This window comes from Hemicordylus capensis, chromosome 2 (assembly GCF_027244095.1).
Source record: "Hemicordylus capensis ecotype Gifberg chromosome 2, rHemCap1.1.pri, whole genome shotgun sequence".
In the NCBI taxonomy this organism is placed as follows: Eukaryota; Metazoa; Chordata; class Lepidosauria; order Squamata; family Cordylidae; genus Hemicordylus; species Hemicordylus capensis.
In genome coordinates this window covers 240,162,634-240,183,444 of record NC_069658.1, presented here as the reverse complement: position 1 = coordinate 240,183,444, position 20,811 = coordinate 240,162,634, and the positions used below count along the sequence as shown (strand labels likewise).

The following is a 20,811-nucleotide window of genomic DNA, read 5'->3' as shown; positions in this document are numbered from 1 at the left end:
TTCACAGCCACAAGCCACCCCTGCAGGGTGGACCTATTAGGATGGTCCGTCCAAAGAGGCTGCTGGACCCAGCAGGATTCCAAAACGCCTTGGAGGATTTTGATGTTGGTGCGGCCAGTGATTCTGTTGATGCCATGGTGGGAACCTGGAATAGGGAACTCAACAGGGCAGTAGACATGATTGCTCCTAAGCGTCCCTTCCGACCTACTTCAAAAAATGGCCCCTTGGTATACTGAGGAGTTGTGGAGGCTGAAGCAGTTGGGTAGGCAACTAGAACACAAGTGGAGGAGAACTTGGTTCGAATCTGACAGGATGCAGCATGGGATAATTGAGGGCTAACTGAGACCATTTGAGGGCTTATGCTGTAGCGGTGCATGCAGCGAAAAAAAGATTTTGGTCTGCGTGCATTGTGTCTGCAGGTTTGCAGTCAGCAGAGCTATCCTGGGTTGTGAGGAGTTTAATTTCTGCTCCTTCTGTTTTAAATCAGTCCCCGGAATGGTTCTGCTGTGATGCTTTTAATGGGTTCTTTGCAGACAAAATCTCTTGTGTTCGGGCTTGGACTCCACTATTTCTGCAAGGTCTATGAAGGAGGTGTCCAGCATGAGGAGGTGTCCTCATGCAGCATTAGTTTAGATCAGTTTCAATCTGTGACTCCTGAGAATGTGAACAAGCTGCTTGGGGCGGTGTGGCCTACCACTTGTTCTCTGGATTCTTGCCCGACTTGACTGCTTCTTTCTAGCAGAGAGATTGTTGGAGGTGGCCTAGTTAATATAATAAATGCATCACTGTAGGAGGGTAGGGCACCTCCTTGCCTGAAGGAGGCAATGGTTAGACCGCTTCTTAAGAAGCCTTCCCTGGACCCCTTAGCAATGGATAATTCCAATATCCCTTGGTTGGGCAAGGTGATTGAGAGGGTGGTGGCTGACGAGCTCCAGGCGGTTTTGGAGGAAACTGATTCTCTCGACCCATTTCAAACTGGCTTTAGAGCTGGCTATGAGGTTCAGACAGCCTTGGTTGGCCTGATGGATGATCTTTACCAGGGAATCAACAGAGGGAGTGTGCCTCTGCTGGTTCTTTTGGATCTCTCGGCAGCATTCGATACCATCCACCATGGTATCCTTCTGAATCGCCTGGGGGAGTTGGGGATAGGGGGCACTGATTTGCAGTGATTCCACTCCTATCTCTCGAGTAGATTCCAGATGGTGGAGCTTGATGGTATCTGCTCCTCAAATCAGGAGCTGGTATATAGAGTCCCTCAAAGCTCCATTATGTCACCAATGCTTTTTGATATCTACATGAAACCGCTGGGTGAGGTCATCAGGAGATTTGGTGCTGGGTGTTATCAGTATGCAGATGGCACTGACTGCCCATTGCTCTCTGCTCTCTTTTATACATTAGATAAACACTGATCCCTTTCTGCTGATTACTTACTCTTAACCCCTTAAAGGGACAGTACCTTAAAATCACATCACCGCAAGCATCCTGTTCATTTCCCCCTCCTAGCCCAGGAGGGCATCACTCATCTCTTTTGTTTCCCTGATGTGAGCTAGAATTAATGCCCCAGCCGCCAGGGCTGCAAACAAAGGGAATGCTAGTTGAGTCATTCCTAATTTTTGAGGAAACAGGGAAAGACACTTTGGCGAGGAGAAATATATGTTTTTCAGGAACAGCATAGCACTTTTTAAGATGGTGGGCGGGGAGAAAAACACTGTTTAAAATCTGGAGAGAAGATAAACACTTGTGGGAGGTGAAAAGTAACACTTTGGAGTAGGAGTTCAGTAAAATGAGGAGGAAAGGACTCAAATGCTTGGAGGGGGGGATCTGCTCCCTTGTCCACCACCACCTTCTGTGTTGATGACATAGTCTGAGAGTGCTTGCATCCACGGCCTCAGTAGCATGACCTGGGAATGCTGAGCCTGCAAATGTTCTTCACATCAGGCAGCAAAAGGTTTTGAACTGCCCAGAACTCACACACACACCCCCACACACACATCCACTCATGCACTGCTTTTCCCCACTGTGGATCTGTAGCCACACTGCAATACAGCCAAAGCAGCACTGCAGTTAGTGGCTGTTTCATCCTGCCAGGCAGCTGTCAGTGTGAGCCTTGCAGCAATTACATACTTTTTCAAATAAAAATATAGATACATATAAACATAAATCTCTTAAGGCATCACTGCCAAAAGCACAATACGATCAAGGATGTCTGACCATCCCTTAGGAAGCTTCTAGTTCTTTTGGGAAGCCACTGAGATTTTGGGTCCTGAACACATTGTTATAGCAGTGGTGGTGGTGGTGGTGGTGGTGGTGGGATCTCCCCCTCTTTCACCACACTTTGAGCACCGTGATGTTGAAGATGGAAACAGGGTTCTGGGGCATTTGTTGGGGTGAGGATCTGGAGTGTGTGTCACCAATGCACCTCAGATTAGAACCAGGAGGAACTAGGTGACACTGACAGGCAGGAATTCAAGAGACAAAGCCCCATCATAGTGCTTCTTTGAGGGGAAGCTGTATCTGTTGAATGTCTACGTCTCGTGTAGATGGTGAGTTAAAACACTGGTGAGTTAGTTAAAAATTCTGCATATCATATTTTAACTTATTGTTCTCAGCAGAGTGCTAACACAAAATGATTTTAATAATAGTTAAAATATGTTCAGAAATTTTCTGAAAAATCATACATATTTTCTGAAAAAGAAAAAGACTCTATTAAAAACTTACGTTTAAGTAATGGAAACAGCTCTAAATATATTTCCTAATTAATTAATTGAAGGCTTTTGTTTTGTATATGACCCAGTTATTCCAGATCTTGAGGCTATTCACACGATGGGGCGAAATCGGGCTAGTGGAGGCTAGCCCGATTTTGCCCCATCGTGTGAACCCCTGGGCTCAGCTCAGCTGCGAGCCCGGTGGTTCCTAGGTGGGTAACCCGCCTAACTACCCCTGCCCTAAGCCCAGGTTTGCAGAGCGAGCACTCTGCAAACCGGGTTTTAAAGATCATGAGTAGCTGCAGTGCAGCTCCGTGCCGTGGTTACTCATGAGTAGACCCCCAGAGGGGAGGCAGAAAGCCGCCTCCCGGCTCTGGGGGTCTCCCCAGTATGCTCTGCGTGCTCACGAAGGGCATATTGGAGCTTCCAGGGACCGCACGGCCCCCCGAGCTCCCCAGCCCCCACCAGCTCCGTCACGGAGCCGGCAATCGTGTGGGCGGCCGATTTGGCCACCCAGGGCTCCCGCTCTGCTCGTGTGCGGGGAGAGCAGGCTTAGCCCGCTCTCCTCGCTCACCCTTCCAAACCGGGTCTCACTGATCATGAGACCCGGCTCCTCGTCTCCTGAGGGAATCTAGCACTATTCCCTCGAGAATTATCAAATCTTGATGAGTGGCAGAGAAGATAATAGTGTATAGCAAGCAGGAGCCTGATGCACAGTTCTCTGCATTCATGCCAGACAAGACAGAGTTATAGGACTCTGGGGCTGATGGCATCACCAGATCTTGCATGACATTTGAGCACACTCTCTACAGCTGCTGGAGGAACACAGAGGCAGAGCAGGGCTTGGGCACTTGGGTAGTGGTCATAGCAGCAGCAGCAGCAGCAGAACCGCCCCGGCAGAGGCGTAACTATAGGGGGGGCAGGGCGGGCACGTGCCCCGGGCGCCATCTTTTCTGGTCACGTGGGGGGCGCCACCATGACAAAAATATATATTTATTTTTTTAAAAAAAAATTTTAATACAAATGTTTCCTGCTCAGTGCAGCAGCGCTGCAGCAGTCAAGGGAGCGCGTCGGCACCCCCTCCCCCACGAGCGGTCCCTTCCGCGCCACCCGCACCCTCCCCATTGCTTTGCTGGTGCCTGGGGGCCAGTCAGTGGCCTGGTTTGGTGGCGGCGGCGGGCGCTTGTGAGGAAAAACCTAAGTATAATGTAGTATGTTGGGGGCGCGGGGGGCGCCATTTCAGTGCTTGCCCTGGGCGCCGTTTTCCCTAGTTACGCCTCTGCGCCCCGGTCCTCCAAAAGGCAGTCACTGAGAGCGCAGTAGGCAGGCAGCTGAACAAGCATTATGTGCAGTGGGATAGAGTGAGTGGCATCAGCACCATGTAAAACATGGCAAATTCTTCTGCAGCCACAGTGGTGGTGGTGCCCAGGCTGCATCCCACCCCCATGAGTTTGTCCCCTTAATTGATGGGCTGGCCCCAATCATGTCACTTCCAGCTCTGTAATGCCTGACCAATTCACTCTTCCCCCACTACCTACCTTGATAAACAAATGGCCATTTTCACTCTCATTATTCTGCACTCCGCAAACCCGTTTTTTAAAAATAGTGAGTAGCCACTCTGCGGCTCTGCGCTGTGGCTACTCATGAGGAGGGGAGGTGAAAAGCCACCTCCCGGCTCCGGGGGTCTCTCCAGTATGCCCTACGCGCTCACGCAGGGCATACTGGAGCTTCCAGGGGCCACGCGGCCCCCGATCCTCCCAGCCCCCGCTGGCTCCATCATGGAGCCAGCAGTCATGTGGACAGCTGATCTGGCTGCCCAGGGCTCCTGCCCTGCTCGTCTGTGAGGAGAGCGGGCTTAGCCCACTCTCCCCACTTACCTCCCCAAACCGGCTCTCAACTGATTGTGAGACCCGGCTCATCATCTGCAGTGATTAGAAAACCTCTTCTTCCTGGATTCCACTCTAACCACAGCCCCAGTTTTCCACCTCTGAAGTTTTCCATTGCTACACAGGACAACCATAACCATACCTGATTCCACCTCCCACCCCACCCCCAAAAAACCATTAGCAACAGAGTATGGATTTTTATAGCTTCTCTTGTGGGTTGCCCGATACTTAGAGAGGTTTATTCTATAGCAGAACCTCTTTCTTCACCCAAACATTTATGTCCGTTCTTTATTGTATTGTATGCATGTTTAATGTGAAGTTAAGAATTATCCTGTGACTGAAGCTCTTTCCACACTCGGAACCTTTATATAGCTTCCCATAGCTTCCCTGCTGTGCAGATTCATTCACAGGAAGAGAAATCAGTTCTACAGGTGAATCCCTTTCCAAATTCTCCTTTACATTGCTTCTCCCTTTCCACATTCTATCTTAACATTGGTTCTACCTTCTGTGGGTCCAATTAAGGTAAGGTAACTGTGCTGCACCTTAAGGCCTTTCTGCACCTCAAGTATTTGTTTGTTCTCTCTCCTTTGTGGGCGCATTGATGTAAACTAAGACTTGTGCTCCATCTGAAGCTTTTTCCACACACCAGACATTAATGTGATTTACGTTTTGTGTGGGTTCTTTGAAGTGAAGTAAGGTGTGTGTGCTGATGGAAGCTCCTTCCATACTCTCTGAATCGTCATGGCTTTCCTCTTGTGTGGATTTTTTGCTGATGCCTAAGGTTTCATTTGTTACAAAAGTTTCATTGTCCATCATAATATTGTCCATGAATTTTTCGTTGTCTAATAAAGGTTTTGTTGAAGCTGCAGTTCTTGCCACACTATGGTCATTCCTTTTATGAGATGTGAGATCACCTCTGCATCTGAAGGTCTTTTCACAATCCAGACATTTATATGGCTTCTCCCCTGTGTGAATTCTTTGATGTTCCTTAAGGTTGGATTTTCTAGAAAATCTCTTTCCACACTCCAAACATTTATGTGGTTTCTCTCCTGTGTGGGTTCTTTGGTGGGAGATAAGGTGGGAACTACACCTGAAGCTGTTTCCACAAACTAAGCATTCATATGGTTTCTCCCCTGTATGCGTTCTTTGGTGCAAAGTAAGACTTGCAATCCGACTGAAACGCTTTCCACACTCCAAGCATTCATATGGTTTCTCCCCTGTGTGGATTCTCTGGTGTAGCTTAAGACTTGATTTCTCAGAAAATCTCCTTCCACACTCCAAACATGTGCGTGGTTTCTCCCCTGTATGTGTTCTTTGGTGGGAAGCAAGATGTGTGCTCCACCCGAAGCATTTTCCACATTCCAGGCATTTATATGGTTTCTCTCCTGTGTGAGTTCTTTGGTGGGAAGCAAGGTGTGTGCTCCTACTGAAGCTCTTTCCATGCATTAAGCATTTATATGGTTTATCCTTAGTGTGAAGTCTCTGATGGGTAGTGAGGTTCAACTTATGACAAAAGCACTTCCCACACTCTGAGCACTGATATGGTTTCTCTCCTGTATGAATACTCTGATGTCTTGTAAGGCTTGATTTCTGAGAAAAACTCTTTCCACACTCCCGGCATTTATATGGTCTCTCCCCTGTGTGAGTTCTTTGATGGGAGGTAAGGTGTGTACTACACCGGAAGTTCTTTCCACATACCAGGCAGACATATGGTCTCTCTCCTGTGTGGGTTCTCAGATGGGAAGTAAGGTATATGCTGCGACTGAAGCTCTTTCCACACTCCAGGCATTCAAATGGTGCTTTCTCCCCACTGTGAATTCTGCGATGACTCTTAAGGATGGATTTATAACTGAGTATTTTCCCGCACTGTCAACACCTTTTTCTTCTCTTCCCATTGTGATATTTTTGGGTTGGGATCTCATGGTAGTTATTACACCGGCACAGCATTGATTTCTTCTTCAGATTCCCTGACTGGCTTCCTGATTGCCTTTTTGGTCCCCTCTGATAGCCAAAGGTTTTTTCTCCCTCTGTATCCTCAACTCTCTCTGCTGGTATCCTATGTGGCTCCCTATAATTCTCACCATCCCTTCTGTCACTTTCTGGAATAAAGAGGAAATTCTGTTAGTTAAATAAAGCATTTATATGGTTTGGTACCAGTGTTCCCTCTAACAAGAATTCCCAGCTGTTGTTGACTACAACTCCCAGAATCCCCAGCTGCAATGGCTTTTGCTTGGGGGTTATGGGAGTTGTAGTCAATAACATCTGGGAATCCCTCTTAGAGGGAACACTGTTTGGTACGCTTTGTTTTGGGTTATTTTGTTTGGTTTCTCCTTTCTCAAGAAACTGTAAGAAGACAGCCATCAACCTATTAATCACAGACTTAATTAAAATAACAGCAGAAGTAAAAAGCCTTGCAAAATTTAAAAAAAAACAACTCCTCAGCAACCATCTAAAGATGCGCAAAGAGGGAGCCTGAAGACACCTGAGCAGGTACCTGTTGATCTCTTCTCTTCCTGGAGATTCTGGGGAAATGGATTTTCTCCTTCCAGCCATGAGATTAGGCCAGGTTTGGAAACTGGAAGTTCTTCTGCAGAGGAAACAAGCAGACCAGTTAGTTACTTTTGCCACCTCAGACTTTAAATATGGAAACTGGAATTCCTCCTGGTAACAATGGCTATTCACGTTTTGTTGGAGAATCCCACGTGTGAAGGCTTTGTCCTCCACGGTACACCAATGAACAAGCTTGGGCACTGAAAAGGATGGAGAACAATGAGATGCTGGAATTTTTATCTGTCAGAAGCAATTATTTTGTTTATTTTAAGCGCAGAGATCCAATTTTCAGTAAAAACCTTTCAGTAAATCGAGAGTGGCTTACAAAAAAACAGAAATCAATAAATAAAAGCAACCAAAGAAAACAAAGATGAAAAGCAACAATAAAACAAGGCCATCCAAAACATCATGCTGCAGAATAAAAGGAAGGAATTCCAGGTACTGCTGCCAAAGAGGCCCTGTCTGTTGCAGTGCAGAGAACAGGACCTCTGTGGTCAGTCTTAAAGCCCAGACAGGCTCATATGAGAGCAGATGACCCTTAAAGTCCTAGATCATTTTGACCAGGAGGGGGTACCTGAAACTCTCCAGCTGTTGTTGGACTACAACTCCCATCATCCCTAGTCACAACATTATGGCTGGGGCTGATGGGAGTTGTAATCCAATGATGACTGGAAAGCCTCAAGTTGGCTACCCCAGGCTTAGAGCAGAGTTGCACAGCTTCGGCCCCCAGCTGATTTTGGACTACAACTCCCATCATCCCCAGCCACAGTGGCCAATAGTCAGGGATGATGGGAGTTGTACATGTACATTTGCATGAGGACCAAAGTTGTGAAATCCCTGGCTTAGAGTTTTAAAGGTTAAAAGCAGTAGCTTGAACTGAACCCAGAAGCTAATTAGCAGGAAGTGCATCAAAAGAGATGTTCTATGCTTTAAGCGCCCTGCCTCCATCAGAAATCTGGCCATGGCATTGAATCAAAGCTTTTAAAAACAAAATTTCAGAACTAAATAATGGTATGTGAATGTAATGCAGGCATGTCGAACGTGCCACAACAGCACACACCTATGCCTTTTCTGTCTATATGCACACTATACGTATACTTTGTTGTCTAACGTCACAGTTCATGACATTGGGAAGCCTGCACAGAGTGAGAGAGTATCTCCAGAACCAGGCATTTGACAGCACTATTGCAGAAGAGTGTTATATTCACGGGAAGACTCTGTGGGGAGTAGCAGAGGAGTCTGTGGAGAGTGTCTTTGACAGAGGGAGGAGAAATGGAGATGCTTGATCTGCATCCGGGTTCTAGAGGAGCTTGGATTAGGAATGTGCAGAACTGGTTCGTGACTGAACCGGACCACCACGAACGGGGCCAGTTCAGGTGGTTCAATTGCGAATTGGTTTGGGCTGATTCATCGAACCGACCAGCCCAGCCAATCGGTTTGACAGAACCGGTTGGCATACCCATGGTTTGTCTGAATTCAGACCAAACTGCACCAACCAGTTCGTGTACACCCCTAGCCTAGACTGCTCACTTTACTTTTTTCAAATTTATCAGTCACTTTTTGCATTATCTACCATAATATAACATTTGCATGACTTGAATTTCTCAACTGCACAAATGTTCTTCTAGAACATTTGAGGGAAGAGAGCTAGTCTTGTGGGGGCGAGCATGAATTGTCCCCTTTGCTAAGCAGGGCCTGCCCTGGTTTGCATTTGGATGTGTCAGAGGCATGACTAGGGAAAACGGTGCCCAGGGCAAGCACTGAAATTGCGCCCCCCCGAACATCTGCCCAATCGCCGCTGCAATTATAGAATTTAATTGAGTACAGTAAGATATTCCCTTAGGGGATGGGGCCACACTGGGAAGAGCAGCTGTTTTACATGGAGAATGTCCCAGGTTCAGTCCCTGGCATCTCCAGGTAGGAGGGGAAAAGGCTCCTGCTTGAAACCTTGGGAAAGCTGCAGCCAGTCTGTGCAGACCTTTTATAATAAAACTGCAATCCTGTGTACACTGACTAGGAAGTCAAGCATCTTTCCCCCCTGCATACATACACAACATGGCACTCGTGGGTTCTTGAGGGCACAAACAGCAACTGAACTCACAGTAATGTAATAATATAAAACAAGCATATTCATGCAAATATGGCTTAGCAGAAATATTTCAACACACAACTTACTGTAACATATTCCCACATCCTGCACAATTCTTTATCCACTCCCCTCTCTATTTCTAAAGCAGCCAATATTTAAACAACTGAATTTCCAGGAATATAAAGATGTAAAAAGAAAACGCACAAGGTAATGGGTGGTTGTTGTTTTTTTAGGGAGGATGGGGGGGGACCTTGGAATTTTTGTTGTTTTTTAATGCAATTACTGTATATAATTTATAGCTGTATTTATACTGTATGTGAACATAAGAACATAAGAACATACTGTAAGAACAGCCCTGCTGGATCAGGCCCAAGGCCCGTCTAGTCCAGCATCCTGTTTTGCACAGTGGCCCACCAGATGCCACTGGAAGCCACAGGCAGGAGTTGAGGGCATGCCCTCTCACCTGCCATTACTCCCCTGCAACTGTTACTCAGAGGCACCCTGCCCTTGAGGCTGGAGGTGGCCCACAGCCCTCCGACTAGTAGCCATTGATAGACCTCTCCTCCATGAAGTCATCCAAACCCCTCTTAAAGCCATCCAGGTTGTGGGCTGTCACCACATCCTGAGGCAGAGAGTTCCACAAGTGGATCACACGTTGTGTGAAAAAGTACTTCCGCTTGTTGGTCCTAGACCTTCTGGCAATCAATTTCATGGAGTGACCCCTGGTTCTAGTGTTGTGTGAGAGGGAAAAGAATTTCTCTCTCTCCACTTTCTCCACACCATGCATGATTTTATAGACCTCTATCATGTCTCCCTGCAGTCTCCCCGCAGTCGTCTCCCCCCAGGTGTTGTAGTCTTGCCTCATAGGAAAGGTGCTCTAGTCCCCTGATCATCTTGGTTGCCCTCTTCTGTACCTTCTCCAGTTCAACAATGTCCTTTTTAAGATGTGGTGACCTGAACTGAACGCAGTACTCCAAGTGTGGTCGCACCATAGTTTTGTATAAGGGCATTATAATGTTAGCCGTTTTATTTTCAATCCCCTTTCTAATGATCCCTAGCATGGAATTTGCCTTTTTCACAGCTGCCGCACATTGAGTCGACACTTTCAACGAGCTGTCCACCACAACCCCAAGATCCCTCTCCTGGTCAGTCTCCGACAGCTCGGATCCCATCAGCATATACTTGAAGTTGGGGTTTTTCATCCCAATGTACATCACTTTACACTTGCTAACATTGCACTGCATTTGCCACCTTGTCGCCCACTCCCCCAGTTTGGAGAGATCCTTTTGGAGCTGCTCACCATCCGTTTCAGATTTCACTACCCAGAAGAGTTTGGTATCATCTGCAAATTTGGCCACATCGCTGCTTACCCATGCTTCTAGATCATTTATGAATAAATTAAAAAGCACCGGTCCCAGTACAGATCTCTGGGGGACCCCACTTCTTCCTTCCCTCCATTGTGAAAACTCTCCATTTATACCTACCCTCTGTTTCCTGTCTTTCAACCAGTTAGCAATCCACACATGTACTTGTCCCTTTATCCCATGACAGCTAAGTTTCTTCAGGAGTCATTGATGAGGAACTTTGTCAAAAGCTTTTTGGAAGTCCAGGTAGACTATGTCAACTGGATCACCTTGATCCACACACTCGTTGACACTTTCAAAGAAGTACAAGAGGTTGGTGAGGCAAGATTTACCTTTGCGGAAGCCATGCTGGCTCACTCCCAGTAGGGCCTGTTCTTCTAGGTGCTTTACAATTTTATTCTTGAGGATGCTTTCCATCAATTTGCCTGGAACGGACATTAAGCTAACTGGTCTGTAATTTCCTGGATCGCCCCTGGATCCCTTTTTGAAAATCGGTGTTACATTTGCTACTCTCCAGTCCTCTGGTACAGAGCCCGATTTCAGGGATAAGTTAAATATTTTAGCAAGGAGGTCAGCAATTTCACATTTGAGTTCTTTGAGGACTCTTGGATGGATGCCATCCGGCCCTGGTGATTTGTTAGCTTTCAGTTTTTCCAGACAGTTTAGAACATCATCCCTTGTCACTTCTATCTGACTCAGCTCTCTAGCCTCCATCCCTAAAAAGCCTGGTTCAGGAAAAGGTATATGCTCAGTATCCTCTGCTGTGAAGACAGATGCAAAGAACTCATTCAGTTTCTCTGCAACCTCCATATCCTCCATAATAATCCCTTTCACTCCCTCATTGTCTAATGGTCCGACCACATTCCTGGCAGGTTTCCTGCTTCTGATGTATTTAAAGAAGTTTTTGTTATTCCCCTTGATACTTTTAGCTAAATGTTCCTCAAACTCTCTTTTTGCCTCCCTTATTGTTACCTTGCATTTCTTTTGCCAGAGTTTGTGTTCCTTTCTGTTCTCTTCGTTTGGACAGGCCTTCCAATTTTGGAAGGAAGTATTCTTCCCTTTTATGGCTTCCTTGACCATACCCGTTAGCCATGCTGGCATCCTCCTGGACTTAGTGGTACCTTTCCTCCTTTTGGGTATACAATCTAACTGGGCTTCTAGTATTGTGGTTTTGAGTAAACTCCATGCACTCTGGAGTGAAGTGACTCTCCTGATTTCCCCCCTCAGCTTTTTTTTCACCATACTCCTCATTTTGGAGAAGTTTCCTCTTCTGAAATTCAAAATGTCTGTGTTAGACATCCTTGGTGATTCTCTCCCTGCATGTATGCTGAATTTGATGGCATTGTTGTCACTGTTCCCTAAAGGGTCGATGATACTGACATCACACACCAGGTCCTGGGTGTCACTCAGAATTAGATCCAAGGTCGCTTTCTCTCTGGTCGGTTCCATGACCAACTGTTCTAGGGCACAGTCATTTAGCGTATCAAGAAATTTGACCTCTTTGTCCTGACTTGAATGTGAATTTACCCAGTCTATGTGTGGGTAGTTGAAATTGCCCATAATTACAGCCCTGCCTCTCCTTGACGCCTCCCTGATTTCCTCCTGCAACTACAGTCACTGTCAGCATTTTGATCCGGAGGGCGATAGCACGTCCCCAGTAGCACGTTCCTTTCCGGCCTTGTATAGTCACCCACAGGGTTTCTGTGGAGGACTCGGGTCCACCTAGGTTTTCTAGCTTGTTAGATTCTATCCCTTCTTTAACATACAGTGCTACCCCTCCTCCAAGGCGCCCCTCCCTGTCCTTTCTATATAGTTTATACCCAGGGATAACAGTGTCCCACCGGTTATCGCTGTTCCACCATGTTTCTGTTATGCCCACTATGTCTATTTCTGCGTTAGCAACCAAGCACTCCAGCTCACCCATCTTGGCTCGGAGGCTTCTGGCATTGGCATACAAGCACCTATACACTGAATCTCTCCCCTGATGTATGCTATTATTTTGACTCTTTGACCTGCTGGCACAGGCTCCCATCTGCTCTTTATGCGGTTTTGCTCCGTCCCCTTCTGTTTTATTTGCATTCTTTGCAGCCTCACACTTTAAAGAATGGTTTTTGCCAAACAGGATACTGCCCAGCTCCCATCGGCTGTTCCCTAAGTGTCATTTTAAAAGCTGGTCTGCAACCTTTTTGATTTTAAGCGCCAGCAGTCTGGTTCCATCTTGGTTCAAGTGCAGCCCATCCCTTTTGTACAGGCCTTGCTTGCCCCAAAATGTGTCCCAGTGCCTAACAAATCTAAACCCCTCCTCCCGGCACCAACGTCTCATCCACGCATTGAAACCCCTCAGCTCTGCCTGCCTCACTGTACCTGCGCGTGGAACAGGTAGCATTTTTGAGAATGCTACCTTGGGGGTCCTGGACTTCAAAATGCTACCTATCAGCCTAAATTTGGCTTCCAGGACCTCCCGACTGCATTTCCCCACATCGTTGGTGCCGACGTGCACCACGAACAGCTGTCTCCTCCCCAGCACTGCCTAGGAGCCTGTCTAGACGCTGCGTGATGTCCGCAACCTTCGCACCAGGCAGGCAAGTCACCGTGCAGTCAACACGCAGGTCACAAACCCATCTCTCTTGAAATGTTAATGAAGTAGCAAGATGCTGGGTTCCCAGGGGAAAGAAGGAAAAATGGATCTAAGCCATATAAGGAGAGATCACCTGATGCACAATAGACTCAGGTTACGCATGTGTATTAGAAAGGATTAGGTCATTGGCTTGCTATGTGTATTGTGATGGGAACCTCTGTATCCATTTTTGCTAGATGTATAAAAGAGCTTTTCAAGCTAATAATTATTTGTATTCAATGATGGAGCATAAGCCTTATTGTTTACCTTGCTGTTGCAACGCAATAAACCAAGCCTCTAAAGTATTCCCACTGAGTCTGTTTGATTGGCTAAAAGGCGGACCCAGGTGACAAACCGAATTCACATCACTTGTGCAGCCCGACCAAGCACTTCTACTCAAAAGCAAGCCCCATTGAGCCCTGAGGGTTGTTCCCCGTAAATGTGCACAGGGGTGCAGCCGTGCAGCCCCTGCTGGTGCTTGTTTACTCAGAAGTAGACGTCCCGCAGCCTGCTTCTCCTTCTCTCGCTGCCCGAAGAAACACAAAAGCCTCCCCGGCGGCTGCAGCAGCAGGAGGGAGGGAGGGACGGGCGGCGGGGGGAGGAGGACGGACTGCAGCTGAAAATCCTCTTCTCCCCCCAATAAAGTTAACTAGCTGACCGAGAGCCAGCCACCACTTTACACCCTGACTCACCCAGCAAAAGGCAGTTCCGATAACAGTAATGGGGCGGGGGGGAGAGGAGCATATACACCCTCTAGGTTCCTTGGAGGGAGGTGGGGAAGAGGAAGAAGACTCAAAGCAGCCACCTAGCAGCAGGTTAAGCTTTTCTACACAGAGGACACAGCTGCACTGTACCGAGCACAGCAAGCTGCTAGTCTCTCTCTGTCTCTCTTACCCACGTGGTCATCTCCTGTGTCCAGGCATGCCTTGATTCTGGTGCGGGGGCGCCGTGCACGCTCTCCACCAGGCAGCAGACAATGGGAGAGGGCCTGCCCACCGGAGCCACTCGCCCAGAGATCTTGCAACTCGCGAGTCGTGCCTGTGTGTGGCGGGGGGTGGCGGGCTGTGGCTCAGCAGCAGCAGTGGTTCCGCCCAGCGGCGCCCGCTGGGATTGAATGGGAGGGATTTTTATTTTATTTTTAATTGTGTTGCTTGGGGGCGGGGCATGGGGGGGGCCGCCAGGACCGCTGGTGGGGGAGGGGGCGCCACACACTCCTTTGACTGCTGCTGCACTGCCATTAAAGAAATTTTTATTTTTTTAAAAAAATTCAGTAAGGGGATCGGCGGGGGGTGGTGGTCATGGCACTTTTTGGCACCCCCTACCAAGTGGCGCCCAGGGCACGTGCCCTGCCTCCCCCCCCTTGGTTGCGCCCCTGTAGCTCAGTATTGTCTACACACAGACTGGCAGCAGCTTCTCCAAGGCTGCAGGCAGGAGTCTCTCGCAGCCCTGCTAGATAGCTAGATTAGAGAGCCTAACTCCTCACTTTCCGATCTAGAATGGAGTTCCTTAATAAATGCCTTATATATTGATTTGAAACTATGAACTGGCTCCAAGTTACTTGACTCTCAGCCTACACGCATGCCTAACGAAATTCCGCTGTGTTGTGCCTCTGTGCACTCTGCTATAATTGGGAAAGGGTTTCTCTACCAGAGAGAATTCCCAACACTTATAACATATATTCCAAAGGGAGCCTGTACATTACGCTGCTGTCCTTTTTAAACCTAAGCAACAGGTAGAAATTCGGTAGGCAAAGCTTCTCATTATTGAATTTTTATTTGTTGATTTTCTTCTTTCCAGAAGGCGTTTCAAAGCAGAAGGTGTCTGCCGGGAAAACAAAAAACAATTTATTCTAGAAAGTTTTGTTAAATTTAAGGTGGAAGGCGTGGTTATTCCAAAGCACTGCAGTAAAAGAGTCATGCTTGCTTTGAGCTTTTACATCCGTCCCTATATGATGATGTCATTGTCCAGCGCAAGCGGTTTATTCGAGGGCCTCGGGCGAGCTGGTCTGTGTAGTGTAGTGGTGGCTGCGAGGGTGCTCTTCAGTGGTAGTAATGCCTGGCAGCAGCAGGGTCCCACAGCAGCCTCACTAGACTGCCCCCGTCCCAGCAGCTCATGTCCAAGACACGCAGATGTACAATTATAGTTTCACCTTTGGAAGGGACAGAGAGTTGAAAAGGAAATGGGGAGAAGATACTGGGCTCGGTCACTCCCTCCTTTCCATTGCATGGAGGGGAGGGAGGGGATAAAGGATCAAGGATGGGGGAGGCAGTGACTAGCAGCACCTGCTGGGCTAATATTTTCTCAGTTGCAGCCCAGAGTTCTGTTACATAAGAACAGCCCTGCTGGATCAGGCCGAAGGCCCATCTAGTCCAGCATCCTGTTTCACACAGTGGCCCACCAGATGCCTCTGGGGAGCCCACAGGCAAGAGGTGAAGGGGCATGCCCTCGCTCCTGCTGCTGCTGCTCCCCTGCAACTGATATTGAGAGGCATCGTGCAGAGTTTCTGGTGTAGTTTAGCAGTCCTTTAGAGCAGCTCCCGAGTAGAAATACTGAATTTATTAGTTAGGATCTCAGCCAATGGCTTGGGCCCAAACCACGGCTGACCTCATGCAACATCTTCCACTGGCATAACTCATGTGCTGGGACTGCTGCATTCATAAAAGGTGGCCCCGCTGGTATTGTGCGAGGGTGCTCTTGTGCAAGGCTGCCAGGAATGCCTCCGACCAGGGCAGCTGCCCCAGCACAGAGGTTAAGCCAAGGGCAGACTGTGCATCATGTTGGCCCACGAAGACAGTGTGGGAGACCTCATTATAGGATTACCTAGGAAGCTGCCTTCTACCGAGTCTGACCATTGGTCCATCTAACTCAGCATTGTCTACACTGGCTGGCAGCAGCACTCCAATGTTACAGCCAGGAGCTCCTCACAGACTTGGAGATATCAGGGATGGAATCTGGGACCTTCTTCATGCAAGCATGCAGATGTTCCACCACCGAGGGTGCTCCCAACCCCTAAGGGGGATATATTTAAGTGCTCTCATGAAGACTCCCATCCAAATACACACCAGGGCAGGCCCTGCTTAGCAAAGGCAACCATTCATGCTCATTCTATTTATATACCATCTTTCATAAAAGCCTATCCCGAAGCCAGATAGATGGAATATGGAAAGAGTATGGTGGTGGTGGTGGGGGGGGAACTAGAGAGTTTTGTGCTATGGAATGAACTGCTACAAGGCTGCAGGCAGCTCAGAAGCAAAGCCCTTGCAGAGCAGGCAGGCAAGGGAATATCTTGAGCTTCAACCCTTCCTGACATCTGCAGTTTCAAGGTCTAGATAAAAACCACAGATGTCTTCTGCTCCCTTGAGCCCCTGATGGGTGCCACAGGATGCAAGACCTCCCCCTCCCCCTGTGTGGAAATGGCTCAATTCAGTTTTGTGGCTGGGGGCGGTGGGAGTCTCCATCCCACCACAGCTGGTGGGCTCTAGCAGAGGGAGGGGGCCTTGAGAGCAGCATTCATTGCAGCAGCAGCAGCACCTGTCTTCTGGATGGGGCTTGTTTTAAAACATTTATGACAAAAAAAGAAAAACACATTATCAATATACGCTGCCAATTCCAGAATACAGTGGCAAATATAAGCAAAAAGAAATGTCATAAAACTAACTGAGGCATTTAACAAAAATACAGAAATAAACAATAAAAAGAGATACCTTCTATTGCATTAACAAAAATTCCTGAGCAAATCTTCTTTCGGAAATCTCTTATTTAAAAAACCACCACAGACGCCTCCCATTGCTAGTTCAGACTAACCAATGCCTTGTTGTGGACATTCTGGGCTCCCCCATGGTTGCCAATTTTAATATAACCATCAAGTTATATTAAACTTGACCCTCTATTGCCATGAATTTCCAGCACCCTCCTGGTGCTAGGTAGAGGCAGCAGTTCCCAGTGTGGGTCATTCCCTGGCTGTTCCTCACCACGGGGGCCCATGGGGCTGGCTGGGAAATGGGGTGGGATTCTGAGAGGTGTAGTCTCCCCGTGTGCCTTCCCAACATCCCCACATGCCTGCCCAGCTGGCCCTGTGGACTCTGGTTCCAACAGAAGAGGCCCGCCTAGCACTGGAAATGTGAGGAACTATGGAGAGATGGATATGCTGGCAGCAGCTGCATCTGTGCAGCACCAGGGTGAAAGAGATTTTTGACTCCCCCCAAATCCCTGCAACCAGGAATAAATGAGGGCTCCAAAAATTCTCACATTACCATGGGTCCTTTTTATGGTGCTGGCTGTCAAGAATCCCAAGACTCAAGAAGACACGAGGAGAACCAAGAGGTTATATTTAACCAAAACACATTTATTTTCTTACCAAAATTCAGATGAATCACAGAATACAGCATGCAGCAAAATGCATGTTTTTCTCACACAAAGCAGTCATAAAACTACCAGCCTAGAGACACTGACAGGACAGCCAGACCCTTGAGGTCACAATATACCATACCCCAAAGGGAAACCTCGACTTGTTCCTCTTTTTGCTAGATGCTGGGTGCCGTCAAATTGATTAGTCGGATCAACTTCCTCCTTTCCTCCTCGTGTGCTGTGCCTGAGCCACCCTCCCTGAGGGAGAGAGCCCCCTTCCTCCTATCCTCAAATTAGGGTTTTAAATATCCTCTCCTTTCCCACCTACGCATCTAATAGTGATTGGACAAAAAAGGGGTCTTGACCATCTATGACCCTTTGCCCAACCCGCAACTCTGACATTTAACACCACTGGCTAGGGAAGGTCCGAAAGGGGAACCAGGCGTGCCACGCGACCAGGAGAGACATGAAAGAAGAACCAGGTGCAAGCCGAGCGATTCCCCCCTCCCCCAGATGGAACATTTGGGAGGGAGCGTTCTCGATATGAGTTACCGAAAAATGAGGAAGTTTGCCTGAGCTGACAGGCTGGGTCTCTAAGATTAGACGAGAGAGATGGTGGGGGCTTTCCTGAACAGGGGGAAGAAATTACTCACTTTGCACTCTGTATAAGCTCTGGGACTTCACCGAGGTCTAATTTTGAGCACAATGAGGGGGATCTGGGACTTTACCTATATGACAGCACTGCTCGAACAGACTCATGTCAAGCATCTATCTAATACAATATGGCTAACCCATCTATGCACTTATTCAATATAAAATTGACCCAATTGGACCTTACAAGGGAGATCCAGAAATCCTTGGATTTCCCACCCAGGGGGATCCAGCTGGCTTCTCATTCACAGAATCTAACTTGAGCAACAAGGAGAGTGTTCACTGTATGGTGGCATCAACATACTTCAGTTAGGGAGTAGACCTTTGAGTATTAAGTAACCAGCGAGGGACTGCCACGGGCTTACCCCTTGAGTGGGCCCACCTCCTCTCTCATCGCATGCCTGCCCTAGCCCACTCCAGCCTGCCTTTCCTCCACTTCACAAGAGTGTGCCCTGGACAGGTGCTGCCCACCAGGCCAACCACAGCAGCTCTTCTGTCCTCACTCTGGTTCTTTCTAATGAGGGGGAGAGGAGAGTGGAGGCAGGACAGTCTCTGCATCACTCTCCTCTGCCTCATCTTCTGGAAGGAGAACTGAGATGGAAGCACTTTCTACACCATGAAAATACACACACACACACACACACACACACACTTTCTCATGTGAATTATTTCATGTTTTGAAAGATTTGAGCATGAATTGAAGCTCTTTCCACACTCCAAGCATCTAAATGGTTTATTCTGCGATGTTCTGTAAGATTTGAGCTGAAACTAAAGCTCTTTCCACACTCCAGACATTTAAATGGTTTCCCCCCGCATGTGAATTCTTTGATGTCTCTTTAGAGCTGAACTCCAATTGAAGTTTCTTCCACACTCCAAGCATCTAAATGGTTTCTCTCCAGTGTGAATTCTTTGATGTCTCTTTAGAGCTGAACTCCGTTTGAAGTTTTTTCCACACTCCAAGCATTTAAATGGTTTCTCTCCTGTGTGAATTCTTTGATGTTCTCTAAGATGTGAGCTGTGACTGAAGCTCTTTCCACACTCGAAACATTTAAATGGTTTCTCTCCTGTGTGAATTCTTCGATGTTCTCTAAGATTTGAGCTCTGACTGAAGCTCTTTCCACACTCGAAACATTTAAATGGTTTCTCTCCTGTGTGAATTCTTCGATGTTCTCTAAGATTTGAGCTCTGACTAAAGCTCCTTCCACACTCCCAGCATCTAAATGGTTTCTCTCCTGTGTGCATTCTTTCATGTGCTCTAAGCTGATAGTTCTGACTGAAACTCTTTCCACACTCCAAGCATTTAAATGGCTTCTCTCCAGTGTGAATTTTTTGATGTTTCTTAAGATGTGAGCTGTGACTGAAGCTTCTTCCACACTCCAAGCATCTAAATAGTTTCTCTCCTGTGTGAATTCCTTGATGTATCTTAAGATATGAGCTCGTATTGAAGCTCTTTCCACACTCCAAGCATCTAAATGGTTTCTCTCCTGTGTGAATTCTTTCATGTGCTCTAAGCTGTGAGTTCTGACTGAAACTCTTTCCACACTCCAAGCATTTAAATGGCTTCTCTCCAGTGTGAATTTTTTGATGTTTCTTAAGATGTGAGCTGTGACTGAAGCTCCTTCCACACTCCAAGCATTTAAATGGCTTCTCTCCAGTGTGAATTCTTTGATGTTCTCTAAGATGTGAGCTTTGACTGAAGCTCCTTCCACACTCCAAGCATCTAAATGGTTTCTCTCCAGTGTGAATTCTTTGATGTCTAATAAGTTCTGAGTTCTGACTGAATCTCTTTCTACACTCCAAGCACTTAAAGGGCTTCTCCTCTCTCTTCATTCTCCAATGACATTTAAGCCACCGTTTATAACCTATGGTTTTCTCACACAGGAGGAGCTTCCTCTGTTTCCCTTTTTCTATTTCTTTTTGGATTAGTGTTTCTTGGCAGTCACCAGCATGAACAGGACTAGATTCATTCTTCCTTTCCTGGTTTCCTTTTGTTGCTTTTCTCTGTTGTCCTTCCTTTTTACATCTCGCTCTTTCTACTCGTGATCCGCATGCTTCTCCTTCAGACTTGCTTTTCCACCCATCACCTGCTAGAAGAGAGATAGAAAGAAGCCTTGTATAGATTGCAGGGAGAAAAGAGGGGCAAATCAAGCAATAAAGCCAACTGATTGCTACTGCAAATGACAAAAACGGTCTTCAAAGCTAGGAAGTAAATCATAAAACCCATCATCAGTGATTGACATTAAATGAAGAATGGTGTGGTATAGAAAGGTGAAGTCTGGAAACTCGGGTTTGACTTCTCACCAAGCCGTGAAGTTGAATGGTTTGCCTTGTGCAGTTTGATTGTCTCAGCCAACTGTATTGAGCAAGGTTGCTTCCCAGTATAAATAATTTATTTATAAGAATTTCCACCTTTGCTACTCAGAACCCTTTTGAAGAAGGCCAGGTTACAAAAGATAAACCAACAGGTAAAGGGAAAGTCTGTGGTTGTCTTTGGTAGAATACAGGATGGGGTTTACCATTGCCATCTCCCACCCAATAAGGGATGATGCCTTTCAGCATCTTCCTATATTGCTGCTGCCCAATATAGGAGTTTCCCATAGTC

General features: G+C 47.2%; 1 protein-coding gene across 8 annotated transcripts in view; it reads right to left on the bottom strand.

The window, feature by feature from the left end:
* Positions 1-4,861: 4,861 nt before the first annotated feature.
* LOC128347490 (zinc finger protein 3-like) overlaps positions 4,862-20,811 on the bottom strand; it is a 46,288-nt gene continuing 30,338 nt past the window's right edge. For 5 of the 8 annotated variants that reach the window (XM_053302306.1, XM_053302307.1, XM_053302310.1 and 2 more), the window contains one exon: positions 17,536-20,296. In XM_053302306.1, coding sequence (XP_053158281.1) covers positions 19,005-20,296 — 1,292 coding nt within the window. In that variant the 3' untranslated portion in view covers positions 17,536-19,004. Of the gene's footprint in view, positions 6,012-6,095; positions 6,278-17,535; positions 20,297-20,811 lie in introns of those variants that run through there. The other 3 variants (XM_053302311.1, XM_053302313.1, XM_053302314.1) reach the window with 2 other exon arrangements.